This window comes from Manis pentadactyla, chromosome 8, assembly GCF_030020395.1.
Source record: "Manis pentadactyla isolate mManPen7 chromosome 8, mManPen7.hap1, whole genome shotgun sequence".
In the NCBI taxonomy this organism is placed as follows: Eukaryota; Metazoa; Chordata; class Mammalia; order Pholidota; family Manidae; genus Manis; species Manis pentadactyla.
Genome location: NC_080026.1, coordinates 11,058,477 through 11,074,033, shown reverse-complemented (window position 1 = coordinate 11,074,033; position 15,557 = coordinate 11,058,477). Strand labels below are relative to the sequence as shown.

The following is a 15,557-nucleotide window of genomic DNA, read 5'->3' as shown; positions in this document are numbered from 1 at the left end:
GAATGAAAGAATATTAAGAGAACTGTGTGACCAATTGAAATGGAACAATATCTGCATTAAGGGGTACCAGAAGAAGAAGAAGAGAGAGAAAAAGGGATAGAAAGTGTCTTTGAAGAGATAATTGCTGAAAACTTCCCCAAACTAGGGGAGGAAATGGCCTCTCAGACCACAGAGGTACACAGAACTCCCATGACAAGGGATCCAAGGAGGGCAACACCAAGACACATAATTAAAATGGCAAAGATCAAAGACAAGGACAGAGTATTAAAGGCAGCCAGAGAGAAAAAAAAGGTCACCTACAAAGGAAAACCCATCAGACTATCATCAGACTTCTCAACAGAAACCTAACAGGCCAGAAGAGAATGGCATGATATACTTAATGCAATGAAACAGAAGGGCCTTGAACCAAGAATACTGTATCCAGCACGATTATCATTTAAATATGAAGGAGGGATTAAACAATTCCCAGACAAGCAAAAGTTGAGGGAATTTTCCTCCCACAAACCACCTCAACAGGGCATCTTACAAGGACTGCTCTAGATGGGAGCACTCCTAAAAAGAGCACAAAACAAAACACCAACATATGAAGAATGGAGGAGGAGGAATAAGAAGGGAGAGAAATAAAGAATCATTAGACCGTGTTTATAATAGCTCAATAAGTGAGTTAAGTTAGACAGTAAGATAGTAAAGAAGCTAACCTTGAACCTTTGCTAATGACAAACTTAAAGCCTGCAATGCCAATAAGTACATACCTTTCAAAAATCACCCTAAATGTAAATGGACTGAATGTACCAATCAAAAGACACAGAGTAATAGAATAGATAAAAAAGCAAGACCCATCCATATGCTGCTTACAAGAAACTCACCTCAAACCCAAAGACATGCACAGACTTAAAGTCAAGGGATGGAAAAAGATATTTCATGCAAACAACAGAGAAAAAATAGCAGGTGTTGCAATACTAGTATCAGACAAAATAGACTTCAAAATAAAGAAAGTAACAAAAGATAAAGAAGGACATTACATAATGATAAAGGGCTCAGTCCAACAAGAGGATATAACCATTATAAATATATATGCACCCAACATAGGAGCACCAGCATATGTGAAACAAATACTAACAGCACTAAAGGAGGAAATAGACTGCAATGCATTCATTTTGGGAGACTTCAACACACCACTCACTCCAAAGGACAGATCCACCAGACAGAAAATAAGTAAGGACACAGAGGCACTGAACAACACACTAGAACAGATGGACCTAATAGACGTCTATAGAAGTCTACATCCAAAAGCAACAGGATACACATTTTTCTCAAGTGCACATGGAACATTCTCCAGAATAGACCACATACTAGGACACAAAAAGAGCCTCAGTAAATTCCAATAGATTGAAATCCTACCAACCAACTTTTCAGACTACAAAGGCATAAAACTAGAAATAAATTGTACAAAGAAAGCAAAAAGGCTCACAAACACATGGAGGCTTAACAACACAATCCTAAATAATCAATGGATCAATGACCAAATCAAAATGGAGATCCAGCAATATATGGAAACAAATGACAACAACACAAAGCCCTAACTACTGTGGGATACAGCAAAAGCAGTCTTAAGAGGAAAGTATATAGCAATCCAGGCATATTTAAAGAAGGAAGAACTATCCCAAATGAATGGTCTAATGTCACAATTATCAAAATTGGAAAAAGAAGAACAAATGAGACCTAAGGTCAGCAGCAGGAGGGACATAATAAAGATCAGAGAATAAACAAATAAAATTGAGAAGAATAAAACAATAGCAAAAATCAATGAAACCAAGAGCTGGTTCTTCGAGAAAATAAACAAAATAGATAAGCCTCTAGTCAGACTTATTAAGAGGAAAAGAGAGTCAACACAAATCAACAGTATCAGAAACGAGAAAGGAAAAATCACGACGGACCCCACAGAAATACAAAGAATTATTAGAGAATACTATGAAAACCTATATGCTAACAAGCTGGGAAACCTAGGAGAAATGGACAACTTCCTAGAAAAATACAACCTTCCAAGACTGACCCAGAAAGAAACAGAAAATCTAAACAGACCAATTAACAGCAACGAAATTGAAGCGGTAATCAAAAAACTACCAAAGAACAAAACCCCTGGGCCAGATGGATTTACCTCAAAATTTTATCAGACATACAGAGAAGACATAATACCCTGTCTCCTTAAAGTTTTCCAAAAAATAGAAGAGGAGGGAATACTCCCAGACTCATTCTATGAAGCCAACATCACCCTAATACCAAAACCAGGCAAAGACCCCAACAAAAAAGAAAACTACACACCAATATCCCTGATGAACGTAGATGCAAAAATACTCAACAAAATATTAGCAAACCGAATTCAAAAATACATCAAAAGGATCATACACCATGACCAAGTGGGATTCATCCCAGGGATACAAGGATGGTACGAAAATCCATCAACATCATCCACCACATCAACAAAAAGAAAGACCAAAACCACATGATCATCTCCATAGATGCTGAAAAAGCATTCGACAAAATTCAACACACATTCATGATAAAAACTCTCAACAAAATGGGTATGGAGGGCAAGTACCTCAACATAATAAAGGCCATATACAATAAACCCACAGCCAACATCACACTGAACAGCGAGAAGCTGAAAGCTTTTCCTCTGCGATCGGGAACTAGACAGGGATGCCCACTCTCCCCACTGTTATTTAACATAGTACTGGAGGTCCTAGCCAAGGCAATTAAACAAAACAAAAAAATACAAGGAATCCATATTGGTAAAGAAGAAGTTAAACTGTCACTATTTGCAGATGACATGATATTGTACATAAAAAACCCTAAAAACTCCACTCCTAAACTACTAGAGCTAATATCGAAATTCAGCAAAGTTGCAGGATACAAAATTAACACACAGAAATCTGTGGCTTTCCTATACACTAACAATGAACTAATAGAAAGAGAAATCAGGAAAACAACTCCATTCACAATAGAATAAAAAGGAATAAAATACATAGGAATAAACCTAACCAAGGAAGTGAAAGAACTATACCCTGAAAACTATAAGACACTCTTAAGAGAAATTAAAGAGGTCATTAACAAATGGAAACTCATCCCATGCTCGTGGCTAGGAAGAATTAATATCGTCAAAATGGCCATCCTGCCCAAAGCAATATACAGATTTGATGCAATCCCTATCAAATTACCAACAGCATTCTTCAATGAACAGGAACAAATAGTTCAAAAATTCATATGGAAACACCAAAGACCCTGAATAGGTAAAGCAATCCTGAGAAGGAAGAATAAAGTGGGTGGGGGGGAATCTCTCTCTCCAACTTCAAGCTCTACTACAAAGCCACAGTAATCAAGACAATTTGATACTGGCACAAGAACAGAGCCACAGACCAATGGAACAGAATAGAGACTCCAGACATTAACCCAAACATATATGGTCAACTAATGTTCGATAAAGGGGCCATGGACATACAATGGGGAAATGACAGTCTCTTCAACAGATGGTACTGGCAAAACTGGACAGCTACATGTAGGAGAATGAAACTGGATCACTGTCTAACCCCATACACAAAAGTAAATTCGAAATGGATCAAAGACGTGAATGTAAGTCATGAAACCATTAAACTCTTGGAAGAAAACATAGGCAAAAACCTCTTAGACATAAACATGAGTGACCTCTTCTTGAACATATCTCCCCAGGCAAGGGAAACAAACACAAAAATGAACAAATGGGACTATATCAAGCTGAAAAGCTTCTGTACAGCAAAGGACGCCATCAATAGAACAAAAAGGTATCCTACAGTATGGGAGAATATATTCATAAATGACAGATCCGATAAAGGGTTGACATCCAAAATATATAAAGAGTTCACGCACCTCAAGAAACAAAAAGCAAATAATCCAATTAAAAAATGGGCAGAGGAGCTGAATAGACAGTTCTCTAAAGAAGAAATTCAGATGGCCAACAGACACATGAAAAGATGCTCCACATAGCTTGTCATCAGAGAAATGCAAATTAAAACCACAATGAGATATCATCTCACACCAGTAAAGATGGCCACCATCCAAAAGACAAACAGCAACAAATGTTGGCGAGGTTGTGGAGAAAGGGGAACCCTCCTACACTGCTGGTGGGAATGTAAATTAGTTCAACCATTGTGGAAAGCAGTATGGAGGTTCCTCAAAATGCTCAAAATAGACTTACCATTTGACCCAGGAATTCCACTTCTAGGAATTTACCCCAAGAATGCATCACTCCAGTTTGAAAAGGACAGATGCACCCCTATGTTTATCGCAGCACTATTTACAATAGCCAAGATATGGAAGCAACCTAAATGTCCATCAGTAGATGAATGGATAAAGAAGATGTGGTACATATACACACACAATGGAACATTACTCAGCTATAAGAAAAAAACAGATCCTACCATTCGCAACAACATGGATGGAGCTAGAGGGTATTATGCTCAGTGAAATAAGCCAGGCGGAGAAAGACAAGTACCAAATGATTTCACTCATATGTGGAGTATAAGAACAAAGAAAACTGAAGGAACAAAACAGCAGCAGCAGCACAGAACCCAAGAATGGACTAACAGTTACCAAAGGGAAAGGGACTGGGGAGGACGGGTGGGAAGGGAGGGATAAGGGCGGGAAAAAAGAAAGGGGGCATTATGATTAGCATGTATAGTGTGTGGGGGCTACAGGGAGGACTGTGCAACACAGAGAAGACAAGTAGTGATTTTACAGCATCTTACTATGCTGATGGACAGTGACTGTGAACGGGTATGTGGGGGGTACTTGGTGAAGGGGGGAGCCTAGTGAACATAATGTCCTTCATGCAATTGTAGATTAATGATACCAAAATAAAATTAAAAAAAGAGTTTACATTCTGTCAATGAAAGGTAAATATAGCATAAGTGGAGTGCTTAATTTCCTTTAATATTTCAGACTTGCTCAATGATTTCATCATTGCTAAGAGGATGAGAAATTTTCCAATTTCAAGTATTCTAGCCATCACTGACAACTTGGTACCACTTGTGTTTCTCCACTAAGCACTAACCTAATTGGTTACAGATACTTATATCAGCTCTTCCTTTCCTCTACACTGTCACTGATAGTCTACCTTCAGCCTCTACATTTTCATTCTTGTCATCCCTTCTTCCCTCTGTTTTGATTTTTAACTCCTGAAAATTTGTTCAACAATATTTCATTCCCCTGAAAATAGTAGTTTCCAATTTTATGCTAGTAAATGAGTCAAAAAAAAAAAAAAGAAAGCCTCATTTTTCTAAAATATCCTTATACCTGCTTGGCGAATTACACCTGTTTGCTGCTCTTAAGTAAGCCTTTGTGCAGTGTGGGTCCCAGGGGAATTTGGATCATTTTGGGCTTCTCGGTTCCCCAAAGTGTCTTTTAAACTTTTTCATGAAGTCTTTTCTAGCAGATTAAAATGTCAACTGAACTAACCATTAAGTCACATACATCCGATCTAAGCACGGACAATGCTAACGTGGATATTTGCAATGAATGTGCATTATAAATTATTAAACCATTTTGTCCTTTTGACTTGAGAGGTCTTATGAGTTCTCTGTAGGTTTTTAAATCCCCACACACGGTAAAATGCCCTGTCCCACCTACTACAGGCCTTGGTCTTTGTAACTATGGCTGATTTTGGAGGCTGAGACACAAATTCATCAGTTAATATATATTATTAAATTGAATGATTACTTGCTGATTTTAACTTAGGACGGGTACTCACAAAATGTGATGCATGAGTGATTATAATTTAGGATGATAGTGAAAATGGAGCATATGACTTCATACATGTGGTATCTAAATCCTTGTGCAAATATTCCAGGTAAAAAGAAAATCATGAAAGAAGAGAAGGTTTGAGATCCTTGAATTTTTTTCAACCTGTAAAGGGAATTACTGTACATGTATTTCTGTGCTCATTGCCATCAGATAATCAGTCTTCTGCTTCCTGGAACCCAGACCACTGGAACAGTTTCTTTGAGGCAGCCCCAGTGCAACAATATTTTTTCTCCTCCTTACAAGATAAATCATAGTCTATCATACAAAATGACAGTTGAAATGACAATCTATTCGGGGGTTAAAAATGGAAACTGCTCAAGTTTAGGTTTGAGGCTGGCTGATGGAATACATGAAATTGAACCGAAGTCCATTATAATTAGCCTCCAGATACCTCTAGATTTTGATAGCCTGTTCCATTTCTGCTTTTCTCTAGCTAACTGGTTTATTTGATAGCTATTATATAGTATTAGGTACTATTTCTTTCTCAGTGCCATTCTTTCTTCTTAATCCTACTCTTATTTTGTGTAGAAATTGTATTCTGAGGGCAGTAATCTGAGGGAGTTTTACATTTTCCCTTGCACTAGAAGTGAGATACATAATCACTCCTATAATCACCATTTTACAAAGAAAAATTTTTCCTGTTTAATTAAACATCAAATTTTCCTTCTGATGTAGATGACTGAAAACCTTTTTTTCTTTATGCCTTATTTTTTTGGGCTAACAGTTCATTTCCTCCCTTTTTCTCATAAGACACAGTTCTAAAGCCCTTGTGATTTGTCATAGGGACCTATCTCTGGGTTCAGAAGCAATTCAAGAGCACAGAATAAGAGTGTCCTGGTGGAGTGGCTGACCCATCCATCTTAAGAATGATACTATAAAATTCTTCTTTTTCAAACAATCTGGGAACAAAAGCTTGTGCTTGCTCATCTTTTATGGAGTCTCTCTCTCAGATCAATTACTATTTTTATTTGTAAGACCCAACAGGTAGATCCAATTTTTGGTCAAAGAGAAGCATTGATTGTGATCTTTCAGCATTTGAATTTTAGATTTCCTACTGGTAACAATTTTGAGACAAGCTGAGCATTTTCCAGCCAGATGCATTTAAAAATTAATTTCATTGGAAAATTAGGGTCTAAAATAAATTTCTTCATTTGATTTCAAGTACCTTCGTTCCTTTTTAGCTTCAAAGACTGCTGAAAGGTGACTAGTGTGATTTTTCTTTTCAAATAGAAGATAAAAATATTTGAACTATCATAAAAATTAAATAAAGGAAGATGCAGTTATATATTGCTAAAATGGGTTAAAAAAAAGAAGCTATCATTATTTGTTATTAGAGAAGGTAACTGCAAAGAGATGCCAAAGTATAATATCAACATATTTAAAGTATTCATTTAATAAAATTAGAATTAGACTACTTCTTTCTACAGGAATAAATTTAAGAATGATGTATTTATTCCTGACTTCAATATATTCTATAGAAGTTGTTTTGGAGAAACATTTTCAAAATACTGATTTTTGAATGACACTGTGAAATCATTAAACTAATATTACAAAGAGATAAAGCTTATTGCTGTCCTTTGAAATGCAATGTGCAATGAGTTCAAGACATTTCCACTCTTACTTTCTGGAATATTAGATTTTCCAGTGAAATATATAGAAGTGCTCATTTTAATTAAAATTATATGGTTAATGCAACAAGAAAATTTTGGTCTTTCTTCCCTACTCTTAGGATGTATATATCTCTTAAAATGGGTCCCTGTTTTTTATAACATGTGTGACTCCATCCAAGTCCAGTGGAAAGAGGATGCTAAACATTTTTTGCCTTGATTATCACCCCTTTGCCCGGCACACTCACATCTATAACACTATTTAAATTTTTCCCTGTTTTTTTTTTTTTGCCTGTTATATTGCTGTTCTAGTTAGATTATTCTCTGCTAAAAGATCACTGGGCCCCCAAATTAGCCATTAGTAGGTACTTGGATATTGCATTTTCTGTCTCTAGGGAATTGAGCAGAATATTCCAAATGTTTGATCACAAAACCCTATCCGTAAAAAAATACACATTTGTGTGCGTGTATGTTTATGTGTGCATTTCTCGTGTGCTATTATGCATGCTACTTGAATATATTATACATAGCACACAACATAAAATTTTAAAAGAACTATTCCATCACCCAATGAATCATATTGGCGTACTCTGAAGTAAGCACAACCCGATTCTGAAGACTACTTGAATAGAGCCTATTTTGCAACAATGGCTGTTCCAAATAGCTATACATCATTTATTTTTGTCCAACCATCTTAACAATGCTCATATTCACTAAAAAGACCATTAAAACAGCAGTTTTGTTCTTCACTTTCTGTAGCAATAGCTTTATTTCCATCTCAGGAACTGTAACAATTTTTCCTACAATGACCTTAGTCAAGTTGGGGAGGTCCTGGGCATATCCAGGCTAGAATTTTAGGAAGGAATGAGAACTACTTAAAGATCCTTCAAAAAAGTCAAGATATCTTCAAATTCATTCCTAAATTGACAACTGTATACTGTTGGGAAGTGGGTTTATTTCCTCAGAAGAAATGTGAAATCGATGAGGATAAACCACTTTCATTAGTAAACTGATTATAAAAGAGAGGTGATTCAATGCTAAGTTTCTATTTTGTTCAAGTTAACTTGCCAGATAGTCCATGTATCTTTTACAGTGAATCTTTTTGAATGCTTAGCACCATGTGGCTAGCATGACTGGAAGGGGAATGGGGTGGTGGGGACTCAAGTCTGGAGAGTTCCAGGGCCTTGATATGCAGGTAGTGAGGGGCGATGCAGAGCTCAGCCTCCATCTCCAGGGCTCAGGAACGTGTTCTTCCCTCTGGTGCGGATGCTTCTGCTGCCGGATTCACAGTCGGCGCTCGTGGATGTCTGTCTGCCTTCAAGGCGCTGTTTCACAGGAGCCGTGATCTAACTTAAATAATCAGTGCATTTCATGGGAAGCTTTCAGTTTATGTATTCCCATATCATTTAGCATCTTCTGAAAGCTCTCTGCGCTTTATACAGAACTTCTGTGTGTGTTTTTCTCCTAGTTATTGATTCTACATCAAGAAGTATAGAATGAGTAGCCACCTTCAGATTATTAGATTGGAGTGGTGGGAACTAAATTGCTTTCAGCAAATTTTATATGCACCTATACCTCCCTGGAGTCCTGAAGACTGGAATAGGCTCTCAGGCTCTGGATAATTGGAGTTAATTTTATTTTCACATCAAGGGAATCATACTCACTTACTGACATACCAGGAAACTTTAACAAGCTGTAGGCAGGCAGACAAATCCCTTACCATCTATACTTTATATAAAATAGGTCTCACAGACCAAGGCTGTGATTAAAGGAAAAGTTTTCAGAATCAATAGAAATGTCTACTTGCATGAGCACAATATAAATGGTGACATGCTCTCAGGGCCTTATCAGGAGATAGAAACATTAGATTATTTAGCTTGAGAATGAGGAAACTGAAGATTGAAAGGGGATTTAATAAATCTTCAACTGTATGGGGGACATTATTAAGTAGACAACTTGTCAAGCTGTTCTTCATTTCCAGTGCAATCAAAATAAGAGATTAACTTCAGGATAAGGGATTTAGCTTAAGTCTAGGGAAGAACAGCTTAACAATAATGGTTCTGATTTTAGAAAAAGTCACCAAGGGAATAAAGAACGACATTGCAGAAATAAATTATCACCTATCTGTGAGTGGCTTATTGTTCCACAATCAGCCAGATGATTGAACAATTAGCCCAATTTAACAAATATTTTCAACCATTCTTGACTAAAAGAATTCACAGTTTGGTAGAAGAAAAGAACAAACACACCAATAACCACTGTACAGAGCAGATTTTCACAATATACAAAAGAAAAGTGACTTAGGAATTCATAAGAGGAAGAAAACCTATACGTTTGAGGAAATCAAGAAAAAAGTTCATGTTGAATATGTCATTCTAGATTAACTATGACCAAAATACTGTACTTTTAGTGGATGAGAAAGTGGTATGGCGTGGTTGCATGTATGTGTATTTGAGGATGGAAGGTAAATTCCAATTAGGGAAATGATATGAGAAAGACACAAAAAACAATTTACATGGAAGAGAGAGCACTTTAGTTCACTTGAAGTGTAGAGCAAGTTGAAGCTAGTAGTTGAGCTCCCCTATCGAGAGAATTGAGAGAAAAGAGGAGGGCATAGAGGGCCAAGAAAAAAACTTGGGTTAAGAAGGTGGAAGGAGGAAGAAAATCAGAAGAAAAATGCTCGAATTCTATTTCATTTAATTAATCCGTTCTTTCAACACATATTGGGTTGAGAATCTGCTACAGGCAGGCACTGTAGTTATAGATGACCGAGTATTTCTCACCTCTATGGAGCCTATGATCTAAGAGACAACGCTGATTAAATAATGATGCAAATGAACAGAAAAAATAAATGCTGCAAAAGAGAGGAGCTGCTGGGGGAAGGCCAGATTAGGGAAGTTAAGCAGAGGGTAGTGTGGAGAAGACTGCAGAATAGGCATAAATCCACCTACTAAGGATTTAGGAAACATTAAGTCCTTAGAGGGCTTTAAATATGTGGATGACATAACATGATTGCATTAAAAAATAATCACCAGTACGGAGAGTAGATGAGAGAGGGGCAAGTTGGATGTGGTAAAGGTGAGTGACAGATGATGATAGTTTTGGCCCAGAGTTGTGGCTGTGAAGATAGAGACAAACCAAAAGGGACCTATTTCAAAGACTAAGTGGAAATGTATTGAAGGTGACAATAACAAGACTTGTTGCCAGACATAATGGAGGGGCTGGTTCCTAGCTGGATACTAGTTTGTGCAATTGATTGGATGATGGTGACATTTTGAGGCACAGCAACTGATGGAGAGACAGGTTTCCAGAGGAACATTATGAGTTCAATGTAGGAAATACTGAGCTTGAACAGCATTTGAGATTTCAAGTAGATGGTTTAATAGGTGGTTAGCTATCTGAGATGGAAGCTCAGATGATTTGGGATTTAGAATGAAAATATACACATCTATGTGAGAATAAAATTAAACTATGGCCATAAATGATTTCCCCCAGGGAAGAATATGTTACAAAATGAGAAGAGAAGGCCGAGGGTCGTACCTCGAGAAATTCTAATAACTGGCTTATTAGAAAATGATCCTGCAATTATCTGCAGGGAATTAGAGGAAGTAGGAGGAAAATAGGAAGAGTACAGTGTCAGGATGCCAACAGTATTCAAGGGAAAGAGGGGAATTGATTCAGAGTCAGATTCTGCTGAGAGAAAACAGGCAGATGAGAATGTTTGCTGCATCAGCTGAGGCAAAAGTGGAGGCTGCCTTGGGAAGCCTTGTGGCATCTGGCCAGACACAATTAAATGTACCCTCTCTGGGTTTCCACTGAGGGGTGCTTATTCTTGCTACAGCACTACCTATTTGTATATGAAATGATAACCATTTCCCTTCCCAGGGAGGGCAGGGGCTGTTTTACACAATTTATTTCTCACAAATTGAGTAGCTCTTTAAAAATGTGAAGTGTGAAAGAAATATTTGTGGAATAAATGAAACACAAAGAATAGAGGGGCAGAAAAACCTAGAGAGGAGAAGTGGCGAGAACTGTGGAGAGCAAGAGGATAAAGAGGCCTCACACCTTCATCCACGTCATCCACACGTGTGAGAGGACTGAGAATTCAGGCTGTAACCAGAACCCTCCCTCCAGAACTCTCTGCTCAACCTTGGAGACATAGTTATTCACCTGCTATTAATTGGCCCACTTTTTAAAAATCTTAAGCCAACTTACTCTGTTTCTCTATCTGTGTTGTCCTGGTAGCTGTCCGCTGGATTTGTGAATGACATCACCAAGGGCTATCAATCAGAAACCCTATCACTAGCTACTGAAAAAAACGAAAGATTTACCTTCCTAAAACCTGAAAGAAGTTTACTCTTCAAATCTGAAGCATAATGAGTAAGAAGAGCTAATAACCATACGCTCTACATTTAAACTTTAGAAAAAGAGTGAATTACCTTTCTCTCCTTCACTGTCAAATGATAATTTCCTTCTTCGGAGTTTACAGTTGTCTCCTTCAGAGTCATTCATGGACTGTGATGGTATTAAGAGAACAGTCTTTGTTAATGAGGATGAAATGGAAGATCATTCAATTTGAACATAATGTATTATTGGTAAACTCTTTACTATCTCATAATTTCAACCATTTTGAGATTTAATTATTAGATTGTAGTCAAATAGCTACATTACTTTGCTTAATGGTGTCTCTTTATTATAAAATAAACTGATAGAATAATTTTAGTAGCTTCACTATGTGATGGGGAAATCATAGTTATAGAAGTAATTTATCAGAAATTTTGGGGATGATCTTGTCAATGTGTAGAAACAACATATTCCTTCCAGTAGAGTGTATTTTATGTATCTTGGTAAAGTTAAAGTAAAAATAACAATAATTTAAAAACACTGCAGAATCTGTATTACTGAAAAGAAAAAAGTATAAACTAATTGTAATTAGCTATGATGTTTAAATTACATGGTAATGATTGCAAGGTTAAATTTCACAACAATAAATATGAGGTTGAATTCAATAAACACGATGCTTTGAGCCCTTTATTGTTTTTTGTTCCCAGTTCCTCTTTCCTTCCTGTCTGGTTCACTCTGTAAAATATTATCAGCCTTTTAAATAAAAATAGAAGCTCCAAAATACAGGGAACAAATGGAAGCTCCTGCTTTATTTATTTGGTTGCTTCACTTTTTATGTGAAGAAGTTACCTTAGGTAGATGTTCGTATTTTTCAAGACAAAATCAGAATGAGGTTAGTGACATTAAACTGGAATTTGATAAAGTACCAAATTAAACCCATTATAAAAAAACATGCTCTTGATAACTTGAACCTCTTGCCATCTAAATATTTTTCAACATTTTAATGTTTTGAAAAGACATAATTGTTTGGTGCTTCAGGTTATGAAGAGGGTGACCTTAAACGTTTAACCCTGGTACCTTAAAAGTTGATCTTTCTAAGTCTCTCACAGTACCTGGGAATGACTGTGACTCCAGGGAGAATTGAATTTGGCACCTTTTACCTAACTATTGAGGATCCTTTTTCCTGAGAGTCCATTAGTAGCAATAAAATACAACGGCATGTGTCAAAAGCTCAACATTTGATTTATGGGAAAAAATATTTAGAATTGGAGTTGGGGTTCTGGTTTTTGGGGGGCAAGGAAATGGAGAAATAAGTAATAAATTGTGGGCTGCAGCCTAAGTTCTATATTCTTAGAATACAGGCAGGTCATAAGGACATATTTTCCTAGCAGAAGAGAGTGAAGAGTATAGTGCTACAAACTCAAAATTCATTGTAGCCAAATTATATGTAGAATCTGTTAAAATAATATTTCTAGTAGACCATATGTTATTCATTCTACAGCACTAATTTTGACTCAGGTATAAGCCTGATCAATTTATCTTTCTGTGATTTAGAAATTGTGTTAAATATGGACAAATATATTAACTTGACTGAGTTTAATTTTTTAATTATTATTGAAAAGATTGCTACCCAAAGTATGGTGTAAATAATAGCTGAGGGAATATTTCAACCTCTATGTAAGATAAACTCTTTTAGGGGATTTTCAATAGCCTAGAATCACCCATATCTTACAAATAATTGGCACACTAAGTATAAACCAAGGCAATTTTTTAAAACAAGTATGTCACCTAAGAGTTCCTAAAAAGGTCAAATTTAATTGTTATTCAATATATTTAAGTCATTAGACTGAATTTCCTCTCTATAATTTAGAAGTTCTGGTATTAAGTGGGTTTTCCCTTCCAAATATTCAAAATTGGTAAAGTTTTGCTGCATTATTTTGCTTGATCTTTCAGAGGAAAAATATCAGAAGTATAAAACTAAGCAAGGGGGAATGTAATAACACTGTTTTTCTTGTGAAACCTTCATGAGAGTGTATATCAAGGATATCTTAATAAAAAAATGTATTAAAAAAATAAGCAAGGGGTTAACATATACCTTTGCACTCTCATGCCTTAGGTTGAAAGTCAACTCTAAATTTGTGAGAAAGTGATCTGAAAACTCGGGATACATGTCCAAAACCTCTAACAAGTCTTCTCTCTGGATCTTATGCAAGTCACAGTACGTGAGTGCTCTTACGTCTGCATTAGATTTCCCAGGTTTGGCATAAAGATGAACCATTTCTCCAAATATATCATTTTTTCCTAAAAGAAAAAAAAAAGAAAGAAAAAAATGAGGATGTAAAAGGAATCTGAACTTAAGTTTTCTTTCTTTTTATGTGTCTAGAATGCAGCAACCATGGTTTAAGTCAGCTATACCCCACATTGCTAGGAAAGGGTCTTGCCACATAATAGATATGGTCTAATTTTGTCAATGCAGGAATATTGAGAAAGGCTGCAGGGAGTCAGATTCACAAACTTTCTGCCTGAGGATGGTCTCCGGAGGAGCTGACAGGCATGGGGGTCTGGTGGACTACTTTCAACACTTAGAGGACCCGGGGTACAATTTGAACATACTGTTTTCTTTAGTAACCCCTTTCGGATTTGTCCTTAATGGATTTGCGCAACTGTTAAATAAATCTAGTTGTAGTTTCGTAACATATGCAGTCATGCTTTTTTGTCATATGGGCTTTATTCTAAAAGTATGTCCTTCTTGTTTTCTTGCCAAACCTGGGGTCATTTCAGTGTCTGGCTTCTGATGGGCACCTCTCCCGCCGCACCCCCCCATCCTCCCCTCTGCTTAGCCACATGCCACCTGCTGTTCCAGGCCTTGTTCAGTGATGAGGATAATGAGAGCCACAACAAATACTGAGGACTAAGTACATGCTAGGCATTGTATCAAATGCTTAGGTGCATTATCTCATTTAATCCCTAAAATAGCCTCATGAAGAAATTATTAATTATATCCAAATTTTATGAATATGGAAAGAGGATTAAAAAGGCAAACTGATTAGGTCAAGGTTACCTTCCTAGTTGGGTGAAGTGAAGAGAGGAAGTGAGTAGCTTTGATTAAATCCAATGAATTCTGACTCAAGTAAAAATCTTTACACCTGATGTATTTAATCTCCTCTCAATATTTTCCTTGGATGTTATGGTCACTTAGATATTTCTGTCTCTGAACATTGAGACTCTTAAAAATTCTACCCATGTAGTACATGCTTAATAACTACCGAAAGATTATTGATTGTACAACTTTTAAAGATCATGAGTGGCAGTGTGAAATAGTACTTACTTACATACATTCTGAAGCTTCTTTTCAGATTTAGAAAAAATTCCTTAGATCTGTTAAATTAGTTCTTGGTAGACAAGCTCAAACTATGGAAATTATCAAAGACTTGTAAACAGTAAGTTCTAACTAGTCAAGAAAAATGCTGTAATGTTTTATTTTAAATGTGAATTTCATGGGGAGAAATCAGGTACTATATCTTTATAAGAAAAATTAATAGTGGAGAGAATATACTAAATTTAAATAAATACTTATCTTTAAAAATAGAATGAATAATTGTAATTTGTGAGGATTTCACAAATTTTTGAGGATTTCAGGTGGGATTTACATGGAAATGAGGATGGAAAAGGAGAATCTCTTGAAACACTTTACAGTTAATACTTCAGTATAGATATTAGCGAAGAGAAGTTCAGACCTAATTCAGCATAGGCTTTGTATTTTAATTAGCT

General features: G+C 36.4%; 1 protein-coding gene across 1 annotated transcript in view; it reads right to left on the bottom strand.

Moving 5' to 3' along the window:
- The window catches only part of KCNH7 (potassium voltage-gated channel subfamily H member 7), a 440,085-nt gene that overhangs the window by 23,442 nt on the left and 401,086 nt on the right, over positions 1-15,557 (bottom strand). The window contains exons 11-12 of the mRNA XM_036884332.2: positions 13,882-14,087; positions 11,882-11,957 (exon numbers count right to left, since the gene is read on the bottom strand). Coding sequence (XP_036740227.2) covers positions 11,882-11,957; positions 13,882-14,087 — 282 coding nt within the window. The remainder of the gene's footprint in view (positions 1-11,881; positions 11,958-13,881; positions 14,088-15,557) is intronic.